This window comes from Chrysemys picta, chromosome 8 (assembly GCF_011386835.1).
Source record: "Chrysemys picta bellii isolate R12L10 chromosome 8, ASM1138683v2, whole genome shotgun sequence".
Classification (NCBI taxonomy): domain Eukaryota; kingdom Metazoa; phylum Chordata; order Testudines; family Emydidae; genus Chrysemys; species Chrysemys picta.
Window position 1 is genome coordinate 88,406,451 of NC_088798.1, and position 23,542 is coordinate 88,429,992.

Below are 23,542 nucleotides of genomic sequence, written 5' to 3' on the forward strand. Positions count from 1 at the left end.
ACCAATTGGCCAGCAGGGCTGTTACTCAAGTTGGAGAGAAGGAAGGAAACTGGGTATGCCTTTCTCTAGAATCCCGATCATGGTGGAATGATCCCCTAGAGCGATGTTACCTTGAGTCCAGTGTCACTTGGCAGTGGAGGGAAGCAGATGAAGAAATACTCTGCTAAAACCCAGGCTGAAGATGAGGCGTAATGCACAGTTCTCGGGAGCGGAGGAAGTCCAACAGAAGTGTAACACTCACGCACCAATGGCTAGCAGGAATGAGACTCATCCTGAAAGACTCGGAGCTGGATTGTGCTCTTGTATGAGTGTAACTCCACTGACCTCAGCGCAGCTCCTCCTGATTAACACCAGAGTGAGGGAGCAGAGAATAAGACCCTAGATTTCTTGTACTGCTGATGGCAACAGTAGATGTTTACAGTATTTCTGTAAAGACGATGAACCCTGTTCTGGATGCACTGAGCTGTGCTAGTGGTACAAAGCAACTCTAAAACTGGCTGAACTGGCCTTTTGAGAATTCCCCACACATTGGGAAACCCTTGGGTGACACAGAGATGCTGTTGGAGCTCCTATGTCACCATTTTCCTGACCTTTACTGGTACACCAATGTAGCTGGGGAATCCCTATCCCCTGGTAATATCTGCCTGCCCTAACAGCCTCTTGCGGGTTGTGGCCAGTCAACATAAATTAGAGATGCCCACAGGCTGCTCTAACCTGTGCTGGGCATCTTTTGGGCCACAGGATCCAGGGCCTCCAAATGGGACTTAAAGCTACTGCCTTTTACTACCCCTAGTTTTACCACATTAGAGAATCTGGTCCAAGATTTTTTCTGTATAACTCAGGGGCCCTTTTAGATTTCCTTCAGCAGACTCCAGCCTCCTGTGGGTGAAAAGGACGTCAAACAGCTTGAAGGTCAAGAGTTCTCTCTGTTCACAGAAGACATTTTTCAAAGAGAAATAGTAAAAACTATCAGAAATTAGATGAAATAAGAATTAAAACTAAACAAATAAAAAAAATCCGACTGGAAACAACCCAAAATGGAGTTGAGCTTTCTTTTCTTTTCTTTTTTTTCTGGTTGAGAAAATAATTAACCCCAGGCGGGAAGTTACAGGGGACTTAGGTGTTGCAATGCTTTAGACACCTTGAAAATCACTGGTATCCACAAACCCTGGGCTGGCCGCCAAGCTCCCCATACAATGAATGGGAAGACTGTGAAAAGGATCCACAAAAATGATTGTGCTAGGTGGCTCCCCGCCAAAGCTAGCCATGGGGAGATGCCAATGACTGAGTGTGTCCTAAACCCTGCCCTTCTTATAGTCCAGGTTGCAGGGAGGCCCCAATCCCTGCTTGCAACCCACAGCTAGGAACCCCTATCAGATGCCTGGAATCAGATGCCTCGGTTGTTCTTGCAGAGAGGGAGTTTGAGCTAGGGGTCTCCCACATCCTGGATGAGCATGCTAACCTCTGGCCTAACAGTTATAAGGAAGGCCTAACTATGCACAAACCAGGTAGGGGGAAGGAGGCACTACCCTTCATTATAATCTTGGCCCAGTGGTTAGGGTACTTACTGGGGGTGTAGGAGACCCAGGTTCAATTCTCCCCTCTGCCTACTGAGAAGGGTTCCCCACCTCTCAGGTGAGCTCCACTCTCTGGAGTATAGTGATCCAATCACTATTTAATATGAAGTGGAATGGTTTCAACACATGAGATTGAGGGAGAGCCACATCATAAAGTCCCATAGGCCAGTGGTTAGAGCACTCACCCAAGAGTGGAATTGAACTGGGATTTCCAATATCCTGGGAGAATGCACAAACCCCTGAGCTAAAGGTTACTAGGGAGTCCCCTTTCCTCCGGGACATCTTGTGTGGAGTTAGGAATACTCAGAGCACACCTACTAGATTAGGTCCCACAGGCAAGACAGGTGTTCCCCCATCTAGCTTCACCTGGTCTGAGGCTCACATGGGGGCTTAGGTGTGAGACAGGCACCTGGATGCCTGCCTGAGGCAGCAGTGTGCATGTCCAGCGACCCTAGGGAACTTTTACAGCAAAAACTTAGGAGTCAAATGAGTTTAGAAGTAGGTGGGAAGTTGGTGGATTGCAGTTGTGCCTAAATCAGGGGCCTAAGGCCCTGGGCCCTGGGGTTTGTACTTATGAAAAATGGATCACCACCTCATACACACATACTGGAGGTGCAAGGTCATGGGATTCTATAAGGAGGTTACACACAAATGACTCACAAGTTCTTGGGAGTTTGTTGTTTCTGACTGTCCCTGCTGGAACCAATTATTTCATTGCGAGATGAGACTGCAGCAGGCATATATGGAGACTGTAGAATGGAGGCTTCTAAATATCTTTGGCAAAAATCCCACTATCTGCTACTTTCATGCTCCCTTCAGTCAAGCCGCTTGTGAGAACCCCAGGGCCTGACAATATACAAAGAGTCAGGTGCGGATTATGTTATTCTCGGTGAGGAACTTAGGCTGTACAGCCATTTAGTAGGAAATGAATGGAAATGACAGTGGAGGAGATACCAGGGTGAGGGAGCGAGACCCAAAAACTCACATTAGGGTTCTCACCAGCAACTTGTACAAGAAGGCAGTGGCCTTAATGATTAGGAGAAGGGCTCTCGCACAGGGTCTGGCAAGGAGAAGGTTAAAACCCTCATTCCAAACAGCCAGACATCCTTGCCCTGTGCTAACATGGAGGGGTGGAGTAGCAGGTGCTCTATACAGAAATGTTAATTTGCCTCATTAGCAGCAGGCACCTGATTGCTGAAGGAAGGAAATAAAAGAGCAGGGAAGAGGTGCTAATAGCAGAGCTGGGAGTGGGGGAAAGGGAGGGGATGTGGTACAAGAAAGCTGTGATTAGCACAATGCTAATATCATTTTCCCCCCCAAAGCTCAGTTATACAGGATGCACCTAGTATGTGATGTAAAGACATTACAGTAGCTAGTTCTAGCAGTGATAGTAAGAGTAGCTATGTTAGCTGAAACCAGCTTGGCTTTAGCTTGTATATATTTGGCTGTGGAAACCCTGTGGTTCTCTTCAGACTATAGCTGATAGAGGCCTTTTCTTCTGCAGGGGCTCTTCATTTTCTGTTTGTGTGTGTCTGTCATTCTTCATTACCTAAAAAAAGACAGGCCATATTTCTCCCTGACCTGGTTCCTGAACTCCAGAGCAAGACTGCAAATTCCCTTATATCATCTATGTGAGGTTCAGCCCAAATCAGCCATAGTGGGAAAGTTGAATGCAGCTGGATTCATTAATAACAATCTCTTCAGCTTTGTCTGGGTGCATGTATCTCCTGGCTGATCTGGCTAAAAGCTGCTTGTTTGTGACCATTGAGGGCACGTCTACATTGCAACTGGGACCGAGTCTCCCAACTCAGGTAGATAGACTTGTGTTAGTGGGGCTTATGCCAGAATGCTAAAAATAGCTGTGTGAATGCTGGGACACTGGCAGAACCACCCTGGCTCTGAGCTCAGCTGACTAGGAATTCTTAAGCACAGGGAGTGTTGCTAATTTCCATGTCAGAGCAAAGAGGAGCTGAGCTAATAATTAACAATAATAAAAATAATAATTTGACACATTTTTCCTCTCTCCATCTATGGAAAAGGCTGGCAGAGAGAGCTGGTGCAGAGGCAGGAATTAAGGTGTTTTTCAGGGACCATCTGATGTTAAAGCCTGTTTGGAAGGAACCTTTCAGAGTGAGGCCTAAGAAGCCCGGGTGCAGTTCTGGCAGCCTACCAACTAACTAGGGGAATGTTCCGTGATCTCTAATAGTTGTGAAGCACTATGTAAAATTCCTGACCGTTAATCTCAGTTGCGGTCAGAAGAGAATCCTGCTTAGGAGAGAGTCTGGTCACACACACATGCCCAGGATTCTCTTCTTGGCCCTTAAAAATCAGGGTCAGGCAGGGTGCAGTGGTGATGGGGTCAGAGATGCTGAAAGTTACTGAGATTTTTCTGGCAGCAGGTACTTTATAAATTCCACAAAATGAATCCTGCTGGTTAGAGACGGAAATGACTGGTGTAGCCTCCTCATTCTCTCTCCATCCTGGTTGGCCCTAACAGGTTTATTCCCTGCTCCAATGCTTTATACAGTCCACTCCCAAATATCCACTGTTATGGGGTTTTCTCTACTGCCCTTGGGGAGACTAGTACACACCCTAATGAACCTCATTGAGAAATTTTCCCTGACATTCAGCTTAACTTTTCCTTTATTTCTACTTACAGACCTTTAGAGGAAAAAAAAATTCCTTCGCCAAATTGGTCATTGCACCCTTCAATTCCCGCAGCAGAACTATTCTGAAGTAGGTCAGAAAAACCTGACACGTAGCAATGGAACAGCTTGCAGCATGGTCACTGCCCTGTGACTTGCATGTGGTGCTGTCTACCCAGGGGCCTAGCGAGGTGAAATTACAGATGGCAGACACAGATACTGTATCACCCAAGTCACACTGCTGTATTCAATATAGATACTGGCTTGGATTTTCTTTAAACTTAAACTTAAACTATGTCAAAGATTCAGTAGACATGCAGGGATCATAAGGAAATCCAGCTAGAGCATGTATTCCATTTGCTGATATTAACATCCAGCAGCAATACCCACCATCAGAATAAAAAAAGTATTGAAGAAAGAGGGATTAATCCCCTGCCTGCCAGAGTCCTTTTCTATTCACTGAGCATTTGGATTCTTCTTAATCAATGAGCCACTGGGTCCCTTGCTGTTACTGCATTATGTGGACTGTTGCTGCTGGCACATCAAAGTCACGCAGGATACCATTATTTTCCACTAACTTATCCCATCTGTAGTAACTCTCAAGGCCAAGCAAAACCAGGCTATTGCTCCCTGTGGCGGAAATTGTCTAGTGGCTTTGAGGTGGCAGCTTGCACTAGGACAATGCTCCTGCCTTTCCTAGTGTTGACATTGTGTGTGTTGTTCTTCTGGGTGGTAGGAGGCACAATTCTCCCCAAGGTTAGTTACTGTCGTCAGCACCTAGTCAGAACCTTGGTGGAATTCACTGGGTAAGTTTCCTGAGTGTTATATCTGGCAGAGCAAGGGGCTTAGAAAGAGTTTATATCTAAACCAGAGGTTCCCAAACTGTGGTCCATGGATAACCAGTGGTCTGTAAGCTCCATTCAGGTGGTCCGCAGATAGATCCCTCTAATGTGCATGCCTGGGCAGCCGCACACAACAGAATGAAGGGCCACCCACCTAATTAGTGGAGCCGAGCAGGGGTGGCTCCACTAATTAGGTGCCTGGACCCTGGAGAAGACACACATGTAAGGTGAGGTGGTGGCCTTGTAGATAGTAGGGGGTAAGTGGGAGGGGGCAGTAGGGTGAGAAGAGGGGGTGGGGGGCATTTGGGATGTGCAGGGCTGCGGCAGCCAGAGAAAGAGGTGACTTCCCCAGTTCCAGGGCTGCGGCTGCCCCCCTCCTTCCCAGGCCCAGCTCGGGGACTGCTGCGGTGGGGGAGAGAGGGCACATTCATCGCATTAGAAAGTGAGACTATTGATATTAAAATATGAGTTGTGTGCTTTTATTTGTAGAAGAAAAAAAGTTTGTTTGTTTTTTTATATAGCGCTTTTATCCAGAGTGCTTTACAGCTTGTAGCTAACGGTACAAACAACATTTGGAAAGATCATTAAGTAGTCCGCCGAGACCCTCAGCAATTTTCAAGTGGTCCGTGGAAAAAAAAGTTTGAGAACCACTGGTCTAAACACAGATTGGTATGCACAGTGCTGTACAACTCTGGCATGCAATTAATATCAGTCTGTCAGCTAAAGCTTTGTCATCTTTGTTATTCTTTTGTACAGCACGTAGTGCAATGGGGCTGTGAACTACCATAATATAAATAATAATCCTCAAAGTCAGAAGAGTACCATAAAAAGAATGCATCCTACCCTTTGTATTGCCAAAAATAAGAGTATTTGCATACAGGAAATGACACACAACATTCTGATGTAACTTCCTGACATGATTTATTTAAAGTTTCCCCATCAACCCCATCCCTGATGAGCCACACAACAAGGGAAGTGTATTAAAAGGAATAATAAACGCACACACACAATGCTACAGTAATAAAAGAAAAGACTTACAGAGCATGTTCAGGGTTAAACAGGAACTGGTCTATTGCAGAACAGCAGGAGGAACTTGGAGATAGAAGAACAGCCACTTTTAGTGCAGACGGGAGAAAAAACAGACACAGTGAAGGGGTAAAGAGAGAAAGGAAAGAAAACACAGAGATGGTTAATAGGAAAAAGACCTCCAGCTAACCTGTCATTAAACACCAAGAAATGATGTTAAAATAACCTCAAGCTCCAAATACACCCCCGCCCTCAAGGGAAGGGAAAATCTCAGCTAATACTGATGGCGATTGGGTCAGAGGAATTAGGCATGCATATGCGGTTCCTTGGTAAATAAACCCTTTGAAATGCTCAGGAGAGGAGGTGTTCCGTCTTGCTCCCCAGGTGCTCTTTGTCTTCTCACTCATGCTTTCTTTAGCAAAATAACCCCACATTTTCCTTTTTCAAAAGTTCTCAGGTTTGCTCCAGGGAGGTCTGGTTGGATATTGTGATGTTTATATGTCCCATCCCGCACACTAGTCACATGACCAGAATCATCTGACTGGAGGGGATGGCACATATCCTCCATGATTATATCTCTTGGTTGAGTCTATGAAAGTGACCTGTCTCTGTTAAGGGAGCAGATAAACTCCACATCTACACTGCAAGGCTACATGTCAACCTTCCCTCATTCCCACCCATCATAAAGAGCTAACATGTCAGCCTCTGAGAAACCAGATTTATGGTGGAAAAGTGGACACATCATTATCTACAGAACCTCTAGCTGGCAATCCTAGGATGCTCAGACAACTCAGTTATATTGGACATGGGCATGTCTGCCTATCTTTCTAGACATACACATCTGACTAATTATTTAGTCCCTGTTTTATCAGAACTCTTCAGGCTGCAGTGCATAGGTGGGTCAACTGTGATTTCATTTCTAGTAAAGCTCTTACAGTGGCTGCCAGCCAAGATCCACCACAAAGTTCTAATTATTGTTTGCTGCATACAACATGCTGCTGGCCATCTCTCCACTACACCCAAGTCTAATGGGAAATAAATATGACCACAGGTCCCAGCAAGTGGTTTCTTAATGCTCAATGCCCCATCTTCCCCATCCCATGCTGGCAAGGGCTGGGCTCTATGCAGAATTGGTGCTCAGCCACAGGGATGAAGGGAGCGGTCCCTCCAGCTGATCACTGATAGACTGCAAGGAGAGAGTCTAGTCTTCCTTAGATGAAAACCTAGTACTCTGATGCATACTCTCAAGTGGGGAGGTGGAGATGAGGGCTCAACAGAGCTTTGTAAATCCAAATGGGCAGAATTTTTTTTTTTTTTTTTTTTTTTTTGCTGGAAAGTTTGGGAATTGGGGCCAGATCCTTGGGTCATGGATTCATAGATTCCAAGGCCAGAAGGAACTTTTGTGATCATCTAGTTTGACCTCTTGTACAACACAGGCCCTAAGACTCCACTGGCTTAATTCCTACTTGAACTCAAGCATCTTTTACAAAAACATCCCATCTTGATTCAAAAAATGTCCAGTGATGGAGAATCCATTCAAACCTTAACAAATTGTTCCTATGGTTTATTACCCTCCCTGTTAAATTGGCTCTTTAGTTCTAATCTGAACTTGTCAAGCTTCAACTTCCTGGCATTGTATCTAGTTATACCTTTTCCTGCTAGGTTGAAGAACACTGTAATATCAAATTTCTGTTCCCAATTTAGGTACTTATAGACTGTGATCAAGTCACCCCTTAACCTGCTCTCTGTTAAGCTAAACCTACTGAGCTCCTTCAGTTTTTCACTATCATTTAATCATTCTCATGGCTCTTCCTTGAATCTTTTCCAATTTATTAACATCCTTCTTGAATTCTGAGCACCAAAACTGGACACCAAATTCCAATGGTGGTCACACCAGTGTCAAATACAGACGTAATATAACCTCCCAACTCCTGCTCATTATTCCCTTTTTAATTAATCAAAGGATCACATTTGCCTGTTTGGCTAGGGTGTTGCAATGGGAACTCATGTTAAGCAGATAATCTTCCATGACCCCCAACTCCTTTTCCATCACTGCTTCCCATGATAGAATCCTCCCTCCTGAGATATGGCCTGCATTCTCTGTTCTTAGTCTCTCCATCACTGAGACTGTCCCTTTGGCAAATGCTGTTAGTTTTCCCCAGACTGGAAGACATTCCTCCCCACCCTTCTGCGTTCCTCATGGATGGAACATCTGTAGCGCCAACTCCCACCATTTTCCACCAGCTGCATCTCACCCATCCTTGAGTCCCTAGGATGCATCCACCTCTGTTCAGATGTGGAGGACTAGAACCTACTTATTCCACTCACAGATTGCCTTGGAGAGCTAGCTATAGGTGCCGTTAGTGGCCTCCTCTTCACGTAGGCCCTCCCCACTTTGTCCATGTAGCATTCTCTGTTTAAATGGTATATTGAGTTTGAGCCTGTTCCATTGATTTTATTGGGTGTAGGAACTGGCCATTTATATTCCAAACCCTGGCCCCTTAGCTATCGTCATGTCCCAGTCCACCTTCTCTCACTTTGCAGAAGAGGAAGAAGAATTGAGATTATTTTTCATTGCCCCTTGTTTAGCCAGCAAAGGAGAAGCAGAACCTTTCTAAGGCCTTGCCTACTTGGGGAAAGACACTGTGTTAGAAAACATGACATCAAGCATTACTCTATGTACCTGTGTAGAAAAGGACACGCTGTGCTTTAAAACATGTTAGTTGGCGCCAAGACCTGCTAGCATATTTTTTAACATGATTTGTATGAACTGATATGTTAGTTAACCCTAAAGTTAACCACAGCCAGCTAATATATTTTTAAACACAATTTATCCTCATCCACACTAAGCATAAAGCTTTGTTTAACACTGTTAGTTAATGTGTTTTCTAACATTTTCCCAGTGCCACTTTCCCTGTACAACCCCAAACTGGCTTTCTTCCCACTGATGCTGCCATCGATATTCCCAGCAGATCACCAGGGCAAGAGACTTAGTCCAGTTAATTTTTCCAAACACAAAGAAAGCATGGAAAATATCGTCTAAAACCCCACGCCGACAGTTTCCCGCATGTTCAGGTGTTTTAACACCTAAGCAGTTTATAGCAATGTAATGCAATACCCAGCCAGCTGCATGGCGCTTGGAGAAGGAAATGGAAGACAAGATACCTGGGTGACTTGCATACATGGTACACTCTTGCATACCCCACTTTGAATATCCAATTGAGGTTCAGGTTATGGGAAGCAATGGTGAATGAACACAACCTATTGTCAGAATTCCCAGGTTTTATGGTGAGTGTTCAAATGAGCTTCCTCCATTTAGAAGTTCATATTGTAATGGGGATGCTGCCAAGAATCTGCCTGGAAAGTCAGAGGGAAAATCCCCTGATTTTTAAGTGTATAAGATTTCATTGCTTTTGTTTCTTTGGGTTTATTTAAATCCACTACTTCACTGGGAAATTTAAAAATAAAAAATAGCTGTGAGATTGGGGGTGGGTGGGAATTGGGATAAGCCAGTGCTTTTCCCTTCTGGTCACAAAGTTGTCTGTGGAGCTCATACCTGCCTTAGTGTCTGCTTTCCTTCTGTGGATGAGGTGATGTTTCTAGAACAGATGGACTTTGGAATGGTACCAAAACAGCTTAACCTTTCTTTGACTTGCTCTTTAATTCATTTCCCTGAAGTCAGTGCCACTGAGTTGGTTTAACAAGCTTTAATAGTGGTGTAAGTAGCATCCCGGGCAGTGCTAATGTAATTCTCCTCTGTGAATAATCGAGCTTGAGGAGGAAAGCTACCAGATGCTCAGCTGACCATAGGCGATGTCTGCCTGGTTCTGTGTTGTTTATGTGTAATGCAGTTGGACAAAAATGGCAGTGGGGGTGAAAGACGCTCAGGATGCTGCAAGAAAGGACTGGTGAAGAAGCCAAGTCATAGGTCTGTCAAGGTTCAGCTGTGCTTAATGGGGAAGGATGGGGCTGCAGGGCAAAGGGAACACCAGCATGGCTCTACCATCTCTTAAGCTTAGGGACTGCAACCTGGGGACCATTCTTTATTGTACATCCCAGTTCTGTCCACAGTTTTGAATATTCTAAGAGACAGGTCACCCTTTCTGTCCCTTCCAAATAGTTTTAGATCGATTGTTCTTAAAAATGCACATGAACTTTGCAAATCCAGAAGCACCTAAGTTTCAGAAGGGCTAAGTACTCACAAATCCATCTGAAGCCTCTGAAAACCAAGGCCTATCAATTTATTTTGTTTTTAAAGCAAATATTTCAATCCTCTTCAGAGCTGGGGGGAAAATGTCAGCAATGCTCACAGTCCTATACAGTAAAAGCAAACCAGTGTGCACTGCTTAACCATCACGAGTAACTCTACAATAACACACCACTGTGAGCATTCCATGGTTAAAGACAACTGAACTGTTACAATGACAAATCAATATGAACATGTGCATGATATGAGGCATATTATTCTAAGGAAACCAATTTAGCTTCTCACTATCAAGGACTTGTTATAATTATAAACAACAATGGGTAGAAACCATTGTAATAATACTTGCCAAAGTGCATTTTTAGCATCTTTTAAATATTTTAAATGTATTGTTATATTTCAATAAATAATTTGTTTGTATGTATAATGGAACTTTCTCCAATAAGAACCAACCTGTGGCGATACCGTGTGCAGTGTTTCTGTCTGATCTTATAAGCTAAGCTGGGCAGTATTTTGAAGGGGAGACTTTCAGGGAGTGCCTAGGTAGGTGATACTGATGATTTTGAGAGTTGGAAGTGAGTATACCAGCTGAGTTACTGCTGAACGAATGATCCAGCGTGGGGCTAGGCATCACTACGCTATTGCAGGTGCTGACTTTTGGATGATTTCAACTGAGCTCATAGCCACTTGAGATTGTTAAAGATACCATGGTAACACTTTAAATGAAGGTGTCTTTTATAACTGCTTTCTCCTTACCTATAAATGAAAACTCAGTGCAGTTACCCCCTTAGTGTATTATAAAGTATGTTATAAAATGCATTAATAATAAATGCTTAACCAATTATGCAATGGCGATCTGTTAACAAAAGAAACTATAAGGCATAAATTGTATTGAACCAATGTATATCTTTAATACATGAACTTAATCAGTTATTGCTCTCCAGTATACTAAGAAGTGGCTTATACTTTACTAAATAATAAAACTATTTATAGAAGTCTCCTTAACATAGGGTGCTACCAATTTCATGGTACTTTTTTTTTTGTAAATATGCAAATGTTAGTGCGTGTATCTGGACAAATTCCACCTCTGGTAATAATATTCTGCCCACTTAAAAACTCTCTGAAATAAAAAGTGAATATGTTTTTCTTCCACTTCCTGTCTTAAACTGTTGTGTAGTGCAATTAAATAGCTGTCATGTTTCATATTAGAGTTGGCTTAATTTCAGTAGCAAATAAAGTGCTCCCTAAATATAGCTTGTCTATCATTCGATAAAGAACCCTGTGGTCCTACAGCGCTACAGAAATTTCAGTGATTACCTAGCAGTGAATTGATGCCTTATGAGTGGGTTTCACAGCAGTGTAATGCTCCCATGAGAATGTCATGACGCATTATCACACTTATTCAAAGATCAAACACTAAGAAAAAAACAAGAGAGGATATAAAATGTTCCATTCCCTGCGCAGGGACAGACTCGGGTCAATCTGATAGCCACTCCCTTGTGTCTGCAAGGCTCTCCAAAATGTAGTCTGATAACATTACAGGGGACAGCCAGCACTAGCCAACAGTCAGATACAGGGCAACTGACTTCTAGGAAAACAGGCCAGTGACAAAGTTGTCTCTTAGGGTATGTGTATACAGCCACTGGATATCCACTACTGTGCAAATGTCTGGACTCGGGCTGTAGCCTGGGTTGTAGGACCCTGAGAGGTGGGAGGGTCCCAGAGCTCGGGCTCCTGCCCAAGTCTGAAAGTTTACACAGCAGTGAAATAGTCCCACAGCCCAATCCCTGCGAGCCCCAGTCAACTGGCATGGGCCAGCCATGGGTTTTTCTTTGCTGTGTAGACATATCCTTACACCCCTTCTAAGCATGGGGCATAGCTAAAGATAAAGAAGCAAACTCTGCTCCCATTAACTTCAGTAAGGACCCAGATTTGGCCCTCGCTGAACATTTCTTTTGACCAATTATCAGGAGGGTTAAAGACCTCATCCAGCCTGTGCTGTGGATAGTATCCCCTCTGCATGTGGAGAGTACTGTGCAAGCCACACTTAGATTCACACCAGAAATAGGAACACTTGACTGGAAAACAGGATGTGTGGGATCTGCTGTCTACCCCCTTATTTTTCCAAGTGGATTCACATTACAGAGACATGCACACAAACGGATGTGATTAATAAAAGAAACTGTGCTACTGACAGCCATTGTAAGCAATTTGGTTCATAGCTATACACAGACTGATGCTGTTTGACATTCCTTTCCAGGACTTTAGTATATTTATCAGATAAAGCAAAATGCTCTTAAGTACCTTGTTCTCTCTCAGCTAATATTCTGCTCCATTTTATTCAAGGAGCCCTGGTGAATGGCACAAATCAACAGGCTGTTAACTTCCCTACAAGTTACATCTGTAAGAACATCTCTCTGAGCTACTTAACCGTCAAGCAAACTCAACAGTACTGCCTGGAGGACACAGACAACTGTGTACGTAGCTGCTAATATGGTCACTTCCAGGAAAGTGCTTTCATTAGATATAAAGTTATTTTAATTTTCCTCCTTTGGATGGAAAATGCAACTGGAAAAGAAAGATAGATGCAGTATACAAGGGGTCACAATTACATTCTCTGTCCCCAGAATGGTACTTTTAAAACAAGGAAAACCACCTCTAAAATGACCCTTAGCTGCCCTGGACTCAGTGTGGACTTCCAGCCCATACAAACTGATGAGCTGCTGTCTGGTTCTACTGTTAATGTAACATCGTGGCAGACTCAGGACAGGTAAGGCTTTGGAGGTGCTGAGTGGTCAGATTTGGGGTATTGATTCTTGGACAGGAGGGGGAAGGGGTTTGGTACCTGTATCCTGTTCACTCCTCACAGTGTGGTAGGGAAAGGAATCAGGCTATTATGTAAAATTAGAAACCTTCTCTGCAAAACAGCAGCTGCTAGGAGCTGTGGCCAATTTTTTCGTATATTAAGGGCATCACTGCATCAGGGAGGATTCAGATTCATGGGGGAGGGAATCTAAAGGAGCCCAAATCTGACAGTAGCAGGGGAGCTCTGGAAGATGCTTTGGAATGAAGAGTAAGATCTGGGGACCTGAAGAGAGGCTGACTCAATCTCCCCTGGGCTTTCTGCAGAGTTTACCAGTTAACCTCTTGAAAGCTTGCTTGAAATTACAACCCATTTTTCAATGAGTTCTGGGTTTGATGATCAGTAATTCCATCCTGGGGCCAAATCCTGCCCTCCAAAACATAGACAGAATTCTCATGGAGGTGAGGACTGGCGTCTCCTGACAGCTGACTCATCAAGACAATCATATGGAGATGAACTATTCTGAGGTTCCAATTCCTTATCCTCCTTTCCCCCCTCCCCCCTGGACAATCCTTCATGCTGCTTGCCCCCTCCCCTTCCTAGTGCCTAGCACACCTGTGATTTATACTTGGGACAGGAGGGGCCCATGAGCATCTCCTTCTAAACAACATGCTGCTGTGGATTCCATTTTGCAGAAGGAAGAGAGATGAGATATTGAGTCCAGCTCAGCAGTAACAACTCTTGCTGCCACAGCCTAGTTATGAATGAGTCCCAAGCCTATTCACTAGTGCTGGGTTTATTATACACAGGAGTACAGTACTTGAATATTATACAGCATTTTTCTCTTTGTCTCCATACCTCCATGCATGCATGAATGTGTGCACAGCTTGGGTGAGCATGCTACAACTAGAGATGGGTCTGAACCAGAACCTTGGATCTGAAAACACCTTGAATTTGATGGAACTTTATATCTGCATTTAAATTTCCTCTGTCTCCCGTCTGTATAATCGGCAAAACTGAATCCCTAGATAGGAGCACTCCCCAAATTTTGTGTATGTCCAAAATCCAGATTGGCCTGAATGTAAAATTCAGATCCAATCTATTACTATGACTTATGAAGATTAAATCACACATGCGTGCGCACACACACACACACACACACACACACACAGCTCTATATAACTTGATAGAGTTTTCTGGGCTTTTGGATGCAATAGAAAGGAACTCATACTATGGTGCTAGCTGCTGCATTTTCTGTCAATTCAATAGAGACATATACACATGCGCACACACACACACACACACACACACACAGCCTGGATAGACAGATAGATAGCTACACACATATATATATATAATGTGTGTGTGTGTGTGTGTGTGTGTGTAGCTATCTATCTGTCTATCCAGGCTCTGTGTGTGTGTGTGTGCAGCTAGCACCACAGTATGAGTTCCTTTCTATTGCATTTGAAAGCCCAGAAAACACTATCAAGTTTCTGTCTCTGAAATGTCCTCCCTCACTTGATGAAAGAAAAAAAACAAAACAGAAAGAACAACAATCTGCTTGAGTCTGTCACCCAGCCATCAGCTTGTCAGCTCCTGATCCATTAACAGGACAAACCAGCAGCCTTAAGATAGCAACAGAAACTCTGGGAACTGCCCAGAAATAACTCTCCATAATGAAACCGCTTGATTCCAGTTGTATCACCCTGTAAGACAATATCTAAACTCTTTTTCCTACTGGCTGCTCACAGCACAGCAATTGATGGAAGATGTGTGTATCTTTAGTAGGAAATACTTAACATCATTTCACTCTGAGTACGTGGCAGCTGTGGAAAAACTAACATTCTTTTTATGGCCATAGCTCTACATATTACCACACCTCATGAATGATCTTTCAGCAAAATCTACCTTCTCCCCCACAGCTACTTGCAGCTCTAGCCTGTTATTGATTATTTTTCATTATTGACATTAGAGACAGCAAATCAGGAAACTGAGTTTCTGGGAAATGTTGTTTCTTCTAATCCAAACAAATGAATTCCTTGTAATTTCAAACTTCCTCTTCATTTGTCCTTCCGCTGTTCCTCATTTGGGTCCCACAAGTTTGAAGTTACTATCATGCACACTTCTCAATGTTATTGTGGGAGAGAAGTGTGTTTAATGTCAGCCAGGACTTACTGGTATCTTGCTTACTGACATCCCTCATGATGTTTCTGGACTCTTTTTGCCTATGATGACTAACGTATATTCGTATAACAGTGCTGAAGTTACTAAAACAAACTTTACACTAGCTATCATAAAATCTAGTGTTACTTTTCTCCCAGCACCTGCAGTGCAATTAATTATACTTGATGCGCAATGCTAGCAACATTTCTATGCTTCAGTGATCTCCTGGGAAATTCATGGAAGATGATTTAAGGGGTAGAATGTGTAGGCTAGTTTCAAACATATTAACTCACGCAGTATCAAGGCTCTAACTTGTTCTCTGCTAACTGCGCTAATATAGACTTCAGGTGCTAGATATCATGGGTGTGAATATCAAGAGGGTGAGGAACAGTTCAGGTTGGTATAATTTTTAACTATGCATAATAGGATGAAATTAAGGAAAGAGAAATGTTAGGATAAACACCAGGAAAAAAGTTCCTACCCATGAAATCTATTACAAACCATGGAACAGTCCTCCTCACCCAGCCCACAGGAGGTAGTAGAAGTTCCATTGTTTAAATTAGGCGGCAAAAAAATTACTGTAGGGACCAATCCAGCTTTGGCCAGCTTGGGGTTAGACTAGAAATTCTTGTAAGTCTTTCCCATCTCTAGTATCAATGGTCAAACTTCATCATTTAATTATGGTAGTGTATATATAGACATTTTCCAAACACTCAAGAAGGATGGTGGTCCCTGCCCAGAGAAGCTCATAGTTTAACAAAAAATGTAGTGGGCCTTGAGACAGATCACAAGGTATCTGAGTAATACCTTGCGCCATAAGTAGCCCCACCGACCCCAATGTGACTTCAAGATCCTATTCAATAGGGCAGATTCTCTGGTCTGCTAAGACTACTATGTTCCATTAAAGCACTGCAGAGCTAAGTGGCCTTAAATTGTCTGGAGATGACAGATGGACCATTTCCTGGGGAACTCCACCCACACCCAAATGGAAAGCTGGTGGCGGTAGAAGGACAGGTTCATAAACAGAATAGGGAGGGGAGAGTATAGGCCTATGTTGTGCCGGAGCTGGACACCTGAAGCTGTAAGCAGCTTCTGCTCTCCGTTCTGTGTGACTGTGAGGCTCGGACAGTGTGGTGAATCAAGGCCAATGTGAATGATGGCATCACAATCTGGCCCTAGAGGAAGTGAGTTTCTTGCAAAATAAAATGTAGTTAATTATTTTTAATCTTGGTTCATTATCTCACCCAGTTCTCTTCATAGGCTTCACAGAGACAAGGTACTTTGGTGTAACTTCCATCTGAGAAATACCTTCATCCAGCTCATTAGCCAACCTGTTTACAAGGTATTCACCACCACAAAGAGAATTGGTAGGAACAGATGGGATGCTGAGCGGGCTTTGCAACTTCACCTTGAACAAATATTGACTCATATATTGCACTGAAGGATTATCTCTTTGATGTCTGGGCCAGCACATGGTGGGCAAAGAAGAGGGATGAACTGGGTTTTCAGAGCACCAGAGAAAAATTCCCAGCATCTCTGACAAGTTATTTGAAGTCATTTCAATGGCCATTGCTCATTGCACTTTGGACTTTCATTCTCCAGATGCTCCCTTTCCAAAATAATAGATGTTATCAGACTTGCACAAAAGGCTTTTTATCCTTTAGATCTGAATGTAAAGTCAGGTACATGCAGGTATCAACTGGATGACTTCAAGAGCTGGAGGAGGGCCAGCCTCGATGTGTTAGGCGAAGGGTTTTTCCCACTTTTGGAAAATAATTAAGCAATTTCACACATATATTTAGCAACCTATTATCAAAGGTTCTGGAAGAGCTTTACAGACACTAGTTTAACCCTGAACCATCTCAGAGGTAGGCAAGGATTAGCATGCCATTTCTGCAGATGAATAAAATGAGACACTCAGAGAAGAATGCCTAGCCCAGGGTCACACAGTGAGTCAGTTGCAGAGTTGGAAGAACCCAGTGTTCTGACTTGCATGAGTCCTTGTGCTACCTCCTAGCCCATAGTATTCCTTCCTCCTCCTCCTCCTCCTCCAGCCAGGATGTACCTTGGGTGTTACAATATGGTTCCTGTGGAATTACACATTTCACACCTGAAGAACCTCTGACTATGAATGCAATGAATGCCAAATGAGGTGGATTGATTTGACTTTCACTGCAAAGATTTTCCCATTAGTGAATCTACTGGTCTACACTTTTCTATTGCACTCATCACCCTGGGATCTGAGCACTGGGCCGCAGTGTTCACCTTATTAGATGTAGCTCCTTAGTGGCAGGGCTTTCTAAGGCTCAGAGCCAGTGCAAGATGGATTAATGCCGGAGGAAGCTCCTATCTTATTTGAGGGCTTGTTAGAGGAAGTAATATGTTAGAGGGCTGTGCTACATTGATTCTCTCTTGAAGCTGATGTGGACTTAATTTGTGTAGCCCATGCAATTCTGATTTTGAAGGGGTTTGAGAGGCACATTTTTCCCTCAGTCCTTCTCATGAAGCATTCTTTGTGTTCTCCATTGGAAGTTAGATGAGAGCTAAGTTCTTCAAATCTGTCTAAGACAGAGGTTTTATTATATCAGGCAACCACAGAGGACACTTGCACATTTTCCCTTCAGTGATCTTCTGGCTAAATAACATATAGCAGATTTACATACATTTTACACATGCCTCAGGAGCCTTTCCTACTTCTGAATTTGTTAAAACCTTGTAGGACCCATTTAAAAACAAATAAATCCAACAAATATAACACAGACTTACGTTAGCAACTGGAGACGGCACATATGAGAATATGGAGATGGCGAGGTTTGATGGGGAAAGTCCATGTTCAGATGGCATAGAGAAGGAGGGAAAGTCTATGTTGAGGTGCTTAGTGGTCAGGAAGATATTGACAAATGCATGTTTGTGTTGCCAGGAAGTGGAAGGGAGAGACCATGATCAGATCCCTACAGTGGCCTGCTACAAACAAAGAAAACACATACAGTTTCCAAGCTTCAAACAGCTTTTGAGGTAATTGTTTTTCCTCTCCAGTTACCACACTAAACACAGGGCTTATAATACCCAGGAAGTCACTATGAGATCCTATGAACTTGTATCAGAGTAGCAGCTGTATTAGTCTGTATCCGCAAAAAGAACAGGAGTACTTGTGGCACCTTAGAGACTAACAAATTTATTTGAGCATAAGCTTTTGTGGGCTACAGCCTACTTCATCGGTGGAAGTGGAAAATACAGTAGGAAGATATAGATAGATAGATAGATAGATACACACAGAGAACATGAAACAATGGGTGTTACTATACACACTATAAGGAGAGTGATCAGTTAAGGTGAGCTTTTATCAGCAGGAGAGAAAAAAAACTGTTTGTAGTGGTAATGAAAATGGCCCATTTCCAGCAATTGACAAGGAGATATGAGGAACTGAGGGAGGGAGGGGGAATAAACATGGGGAAATAGTTTTACTTTGTGTAATGGCCTATCCACCCCCAGTCTTTGTTCAAGCCTAATTTAATGGTGTCCAATTTGCAAATTAATTCCAATTCAGCAGTCTCTCGTGGGAGTCTGTTTTTGAAGTTTTTTTGTTGTAATATTGTGACTTTTAGGTCTGTAATTGAGTGGCCAGGGAGATTGAAGTGTTCTCCAGCTGGTTTTTTAATGTTATAATTCTTGACGTCTGATTTGTGTCCATTTATTTTTTTACGTAGAGACTGTCCGGTTTGGCCAATGTACATGGCAGAGGGGCATTACTGGCACATGATGAGCATATATCACATTGGTAGATGTGCAGGTGAACGAGCCTCTGATAGTGTGGCTGATGTGATTAGGTCCTATGATGGTAACCCCTGAATAGATATGTGAACAGAGTTGGCAACGGGCTTTGTTGCAAGGATAGGTTCCTGGGTTAGTGTTTTTGTTGTGTGGTGTGTGGTTGCTGGTGAGTATTTGCTTCAGGTTTGGGGGCTGTCGATAAGCAAGGACTGGCCTGTCTACCAAAATCTGTGAGAGTGATGGATCGTCCTTCAGGATAGGTTGTAGATCCTTGATGATGCGCTGGAGAGGTTTTAGTTGAGGGCTAAAGGTGACGGCTAGTGGCGTTCTGTTACTTTCTTTGTTGGGCCTGTCCTGTAGTAGGTGACTTCTGGGTACTCGTCTGGCTCTGTCAATCTGTTTTTTCACTTCAGCAGGTGGGTATTGTAGGTGTAAGAATGCTTGATAGAGATCTTGTAGGTGTTTGTCTCTGTCTGAGGGGTTGGAGCAAATGCGATTGTATCGTAGAGCTTGGCTGTAGACAATGGATTGAGTGGTATGGTCTGGATGAAAGCTGGAGGCATGTAGGTAAGTATAGCAGTCAGTAGGTTTCTGGTATAGGGTGGTGTTTATGTGGCCATCATTTATTAGTACTGTAGTGTCCAGGAAGTAGATCTCTTGTGTGGACTGGTCCAGGCTGAGGTTGATGGTGGGGGGGGGGGGGAAATTGTTGAAATCATGATGAATTCCTCAAGGGCTTCTTTTCCATGGGTCCAGATGATGAAGATGTCATCAATGTAGTGCAAGTAGAGTAGGGGCATTAGGGGACGAGAGCTGAGGAAGCATTGTTCAGCCATAAAAATGTTGGCATAATGTGGGGCCATGCGGGTACCCTTAGCAGTGCCACTGATTTGAAGGTACACATTGTCCCCAAATGTGAAATAGTTGTGGATGAGGACAAAGTTACAAAGTTCAGCCACCAGGTTAGCCGTGATATTATCGGGGATACTGTTCCTGATGGCTTGTAGTCCATCTTTGTGTGGAATGTCGGTGTAGAGGGCTTCTACATCCATAGTGGCTAGGATGGTGTTTTCAGGAAGATCACTAATGGATTGTAGTTTCTTCAGGAAGTCAGTGTGTCTCGAAGGTAGCTAGGAGTGCTGGAGCGTAGGACCTGAGGAGGGAGTCTACATAGCCAGACAATCCTGCTGTCAGGGTGCCAATGCCTGAGATGATGGGGCATTCAGGATTTCCAGGTTTATGGATCTTGGGTAGCAGATAGAATACCCCTGCTCCAGGTTCTAGGGGTGTGTCTGTGTGGATTTGCTCTTGTGCTTTTTCAGGCAGTTTCTTGAGTAGATGGTGTAGTTTCTTTAGGTAACCCTCAGTGGGATCAGAGGGTAATGGCTTGTAGAATGTGGTGCTGGAGAGCTACCTAACAGCCTCTTGTTCATATTTCGACCTATTCATGATGACAACAGCACCTCCTTTGTCAGCCTTTTAGATTATGATGTCAGAGTTGTTTCTGAGGCTCTGGATCGCACTGTGTTCTGCACAGCTGAGGTTATGGGGCAGGTGATGCTGTTTTTCCACAATTTCAGCCAGTGCACGTCAGCGGAAGCACTCTATGTAGAAGTCCAGTCTGTTGTTTCGACCTTCAAGAGGAGTCCACCCAGAATCCTTCTTTTTGTAGTGTTGGTAGGAAGGTTTCTGTGGGTTAGTATGTTGTTCAGAGGTGTTTTGGATATATTCCTGGAGTCGGAGACCTCGAAAATAGGATTCTAGGTCACCACAGAATTGTATCTTGTTCATGGGGGTGGAGGGGCAGAAGGAGAGGCCTCGAGATAGGACAGATTTCTTCCCGCCCCCCCACCCTCTACAGTTCCTCATATCTCCTTGTCAATTGCTGGAAATGGGCCATTTTCATTACCACTACAGTTTTTTTCTCTCCTGCTGATAAAAGCTCACCTTAACTGATCACTCTCCTTATAGTGTGTATAGTAACACCCATTGTTTCATGTTCATATATATCTTCCTACTGTATTTTCCACTACATGCATCCGATGAAGTAGGCTGTAGCCCACGAAAGCTTATGCTCAAATATATTTGTTAGTCTCTAAGGTGCCACAAGTACTCCTGTTCTTTTTATGAACTTGTAGTGTTTACCATCCACTAAGTGGCCACATTCTTCCTTCACTAGGGAGGAAAGCCTGGGAGATCTTTGTGAAATATTCCCAGAACAATTCATGTGGCATTTGATTGAATTAACCAGCTCTTCAAAGTCCCCACCCTTCCCCAGAGATACACTCAAAATGCATTTCCTCCAGCAGTGAGGAAGAAAAAGAGTTTTTAAGAAAGTCAACCTAAAATTAAAGTGCACTTAAATGATTAGTTCTAAGTTTTAGATGTAAGTATGTCTGCAGCCACAGTGAATAATATAACAAAAGTAGCTTAGATTTATATAACAGCTTTATGCCCAAGGAACACAAAGCACTTTGCAAATGTTGATATGGACTGTCCAAGAGTTACTCTGTCCAAAGATGAAATGCAGCAGCTTCTGGGGAGCACGACTGATTAATGGTGCATATCAAAACTATACAATGATATAGGGCAGGAGGTAGAAAAGATTGCCGTATGCAGCTGAAACTACAGAAGGGGGATGTAGGTGGAATTTAATTGGGATACCAAGGATAATACCACAAATCCCCCTGAGGGCCTGATCCAAAGCCTTCAATGGGCTTTGGATCAGACCGTAAATCTTCAACAAGTGTTCACGTCTCAGGGCAGGAATATGCCTTTTGGGCACTGCCTTGTAATGGGGGATGATGTTGAGCCACCCCACCCCACAGGAAGCTTCGGGAGCTGTTGAGTGTAAACTGCATGTTCAACAACACACATACATAGTTCCCATTAGTGTCAGTGGGAGATAAGGTTTTAATGGAGGGTATACCAGACTCAAGTATAGAGCAAATCTCCACACAGCCACTTCCTTATCGCCACACTGTCCCTAAGCTTTAAACATTCTGAGTGTTGTAAGAGATGTGCCATTGGTACAGGGTTCATTAGATATGAAAAGCCCAGCTAAAGTGCCCTTGAATGAAAGAGAGAGTGAGAATCGCTGTGTACACATGGAGTTTTGCATTTAAGGAGCAGCACGTGAGTTCCATTTGTGCCTTGTGGCTAAGCCTGCATAAATATCTATCACTACAATAAAGCTGATGTGGGGAACAGGACTGGAATGAAATTATACAATCCAATAATGGCACTTGGTTGATGCTCTCTAATCTGATTTCACTTGAGCCCTCCCCAATACCAAGTTTTTCCAACAGCTAATGTCTTGCCTTTTCATCAAAGCCTCCAAACCAATTAAAATTACCATTCAAATAGCTTTCCGCAGAACCGGAGCTGCTGCCTTTACTGTCAGGAGACCTAGATGGATGCAAACATAGTATTGAAAAGCCAGTTTACTTTCATTCAGGGCAGTGTCCCTGCAGACATGTGGGCTGCATCTTTGTGCGTTGTCTCTGTCAGCTAGTACATCAGAGACACAGCTTGTGGCAAACATGCAAGATAGGAGGAGCAGTAGATTCTCTGGGCTTTGTGCATGGAGATGCTGGGTAGAAAGAAAGTTGATGGGAGAACTGAAGTAGCTGCCACAGGTTCATCTGTAGCGATGCATTGATGAAACATCTGGGAAATAGCTACCATAGTTCTCCAGCACTCCATATGGAAATAATAATCATACTACATGCCAATGTTTCCAAAATGCAGGAGACAAATTATTCATCATGCAAACTGGCCAGGCAAAGCAGAGAGCATTGGGAAACAGTTGTGCATGTGAAAGACCGGAGAGGTTTAATTTACAGAGACAACATTTAATTTAAGTTAAAGTTTACATTTGAATCAGGGAGACAATGAAATCAAACCAACAAAAATTACATTCAAAGTAAGCCTTGGGCTGTTTGTCAAGAGCAGCCATTGCTGTCCACCCTTTTCCCTCCATTGTCTCCACTTTGGTTTTCATAAATGCTGCCCTTCTAATCAGGGCTGCCTTCCAACAGAGCTGGACAGGCCATTGTCAATGTAAAGATACCACATGTTCTTCTTTGCAGGCTTCTGTAAGCCAAATTATTTTCGATTACTCATAAATGATAGACGGATTAATTGATGCCTTGCAGAAAGCCACTAGGCTGAGCCAGGAGCTCGGGGACTGGGGGTGTCTTTGATGATGCTATTGGATGCAGAATGGCTGACTAGAGAACTCAAATTGAGAAGAGAAGGGAGGTAGAAACAAGAGCTGTTGCAATGCACCAAGCTTCTGAAAATGCCAACGGAGCATCCCAATTGGCCCCTGAAGAAGGGGCTTTCAGAGGAACCCAGACACAAAGTGAATCATACAGCAAACCAGGATATAGGTGGATGTCTCTAGCGGGATGCACAGCAAGAGGTAGTCTTAGAACAGAGAGACAGCCTTACCGAGGATTCACAGTGTCACCTTGCAAATATATTGGCTGCTTTCATCACCCAAAGCA

General features: G+C 43.5%; 1 protein-coding gene across 13 annotated transcripts in view; it reads right to left on the reverse strand.

The window, feature by feature from the left end:
- The window catches only part of HTR4 (5-hydroxytryptamine receptor 4), a 237,125-nt gene that overhangs the window by 49,773 nt on the left and 163,810 nt on the right, over positions 1 to 23,542 (reverse strand). For 4 of the 13 annotated variants that reach the window (XR_010590077.1, XR_010590072.1, XM_065555892.1 and 1 more), the window contains one exon: positions 6,103 to 6,178. The exons of 7 other annotated variants lie outside the window; for them this stretch is intronic. Coding sequence is in view for 2 of the 6 variants with exons in the window: in XM_065555892.1 (XP_065411964.1) it covers positions 6,118 to 6,178 (61 nt within the window). In the remaining 4 variants the exon portion in view is untranslated. Of the gene's footprint in view, positions 1 to 6,102; positions 6,179 to 18,026; positions 18,225 to 23,542 lie in introns of all 13 variants that reach the window. 2 more of the 13 variants (XR_010590075.1, XR_010590073.1) reach the window with 2 other exon arrangements.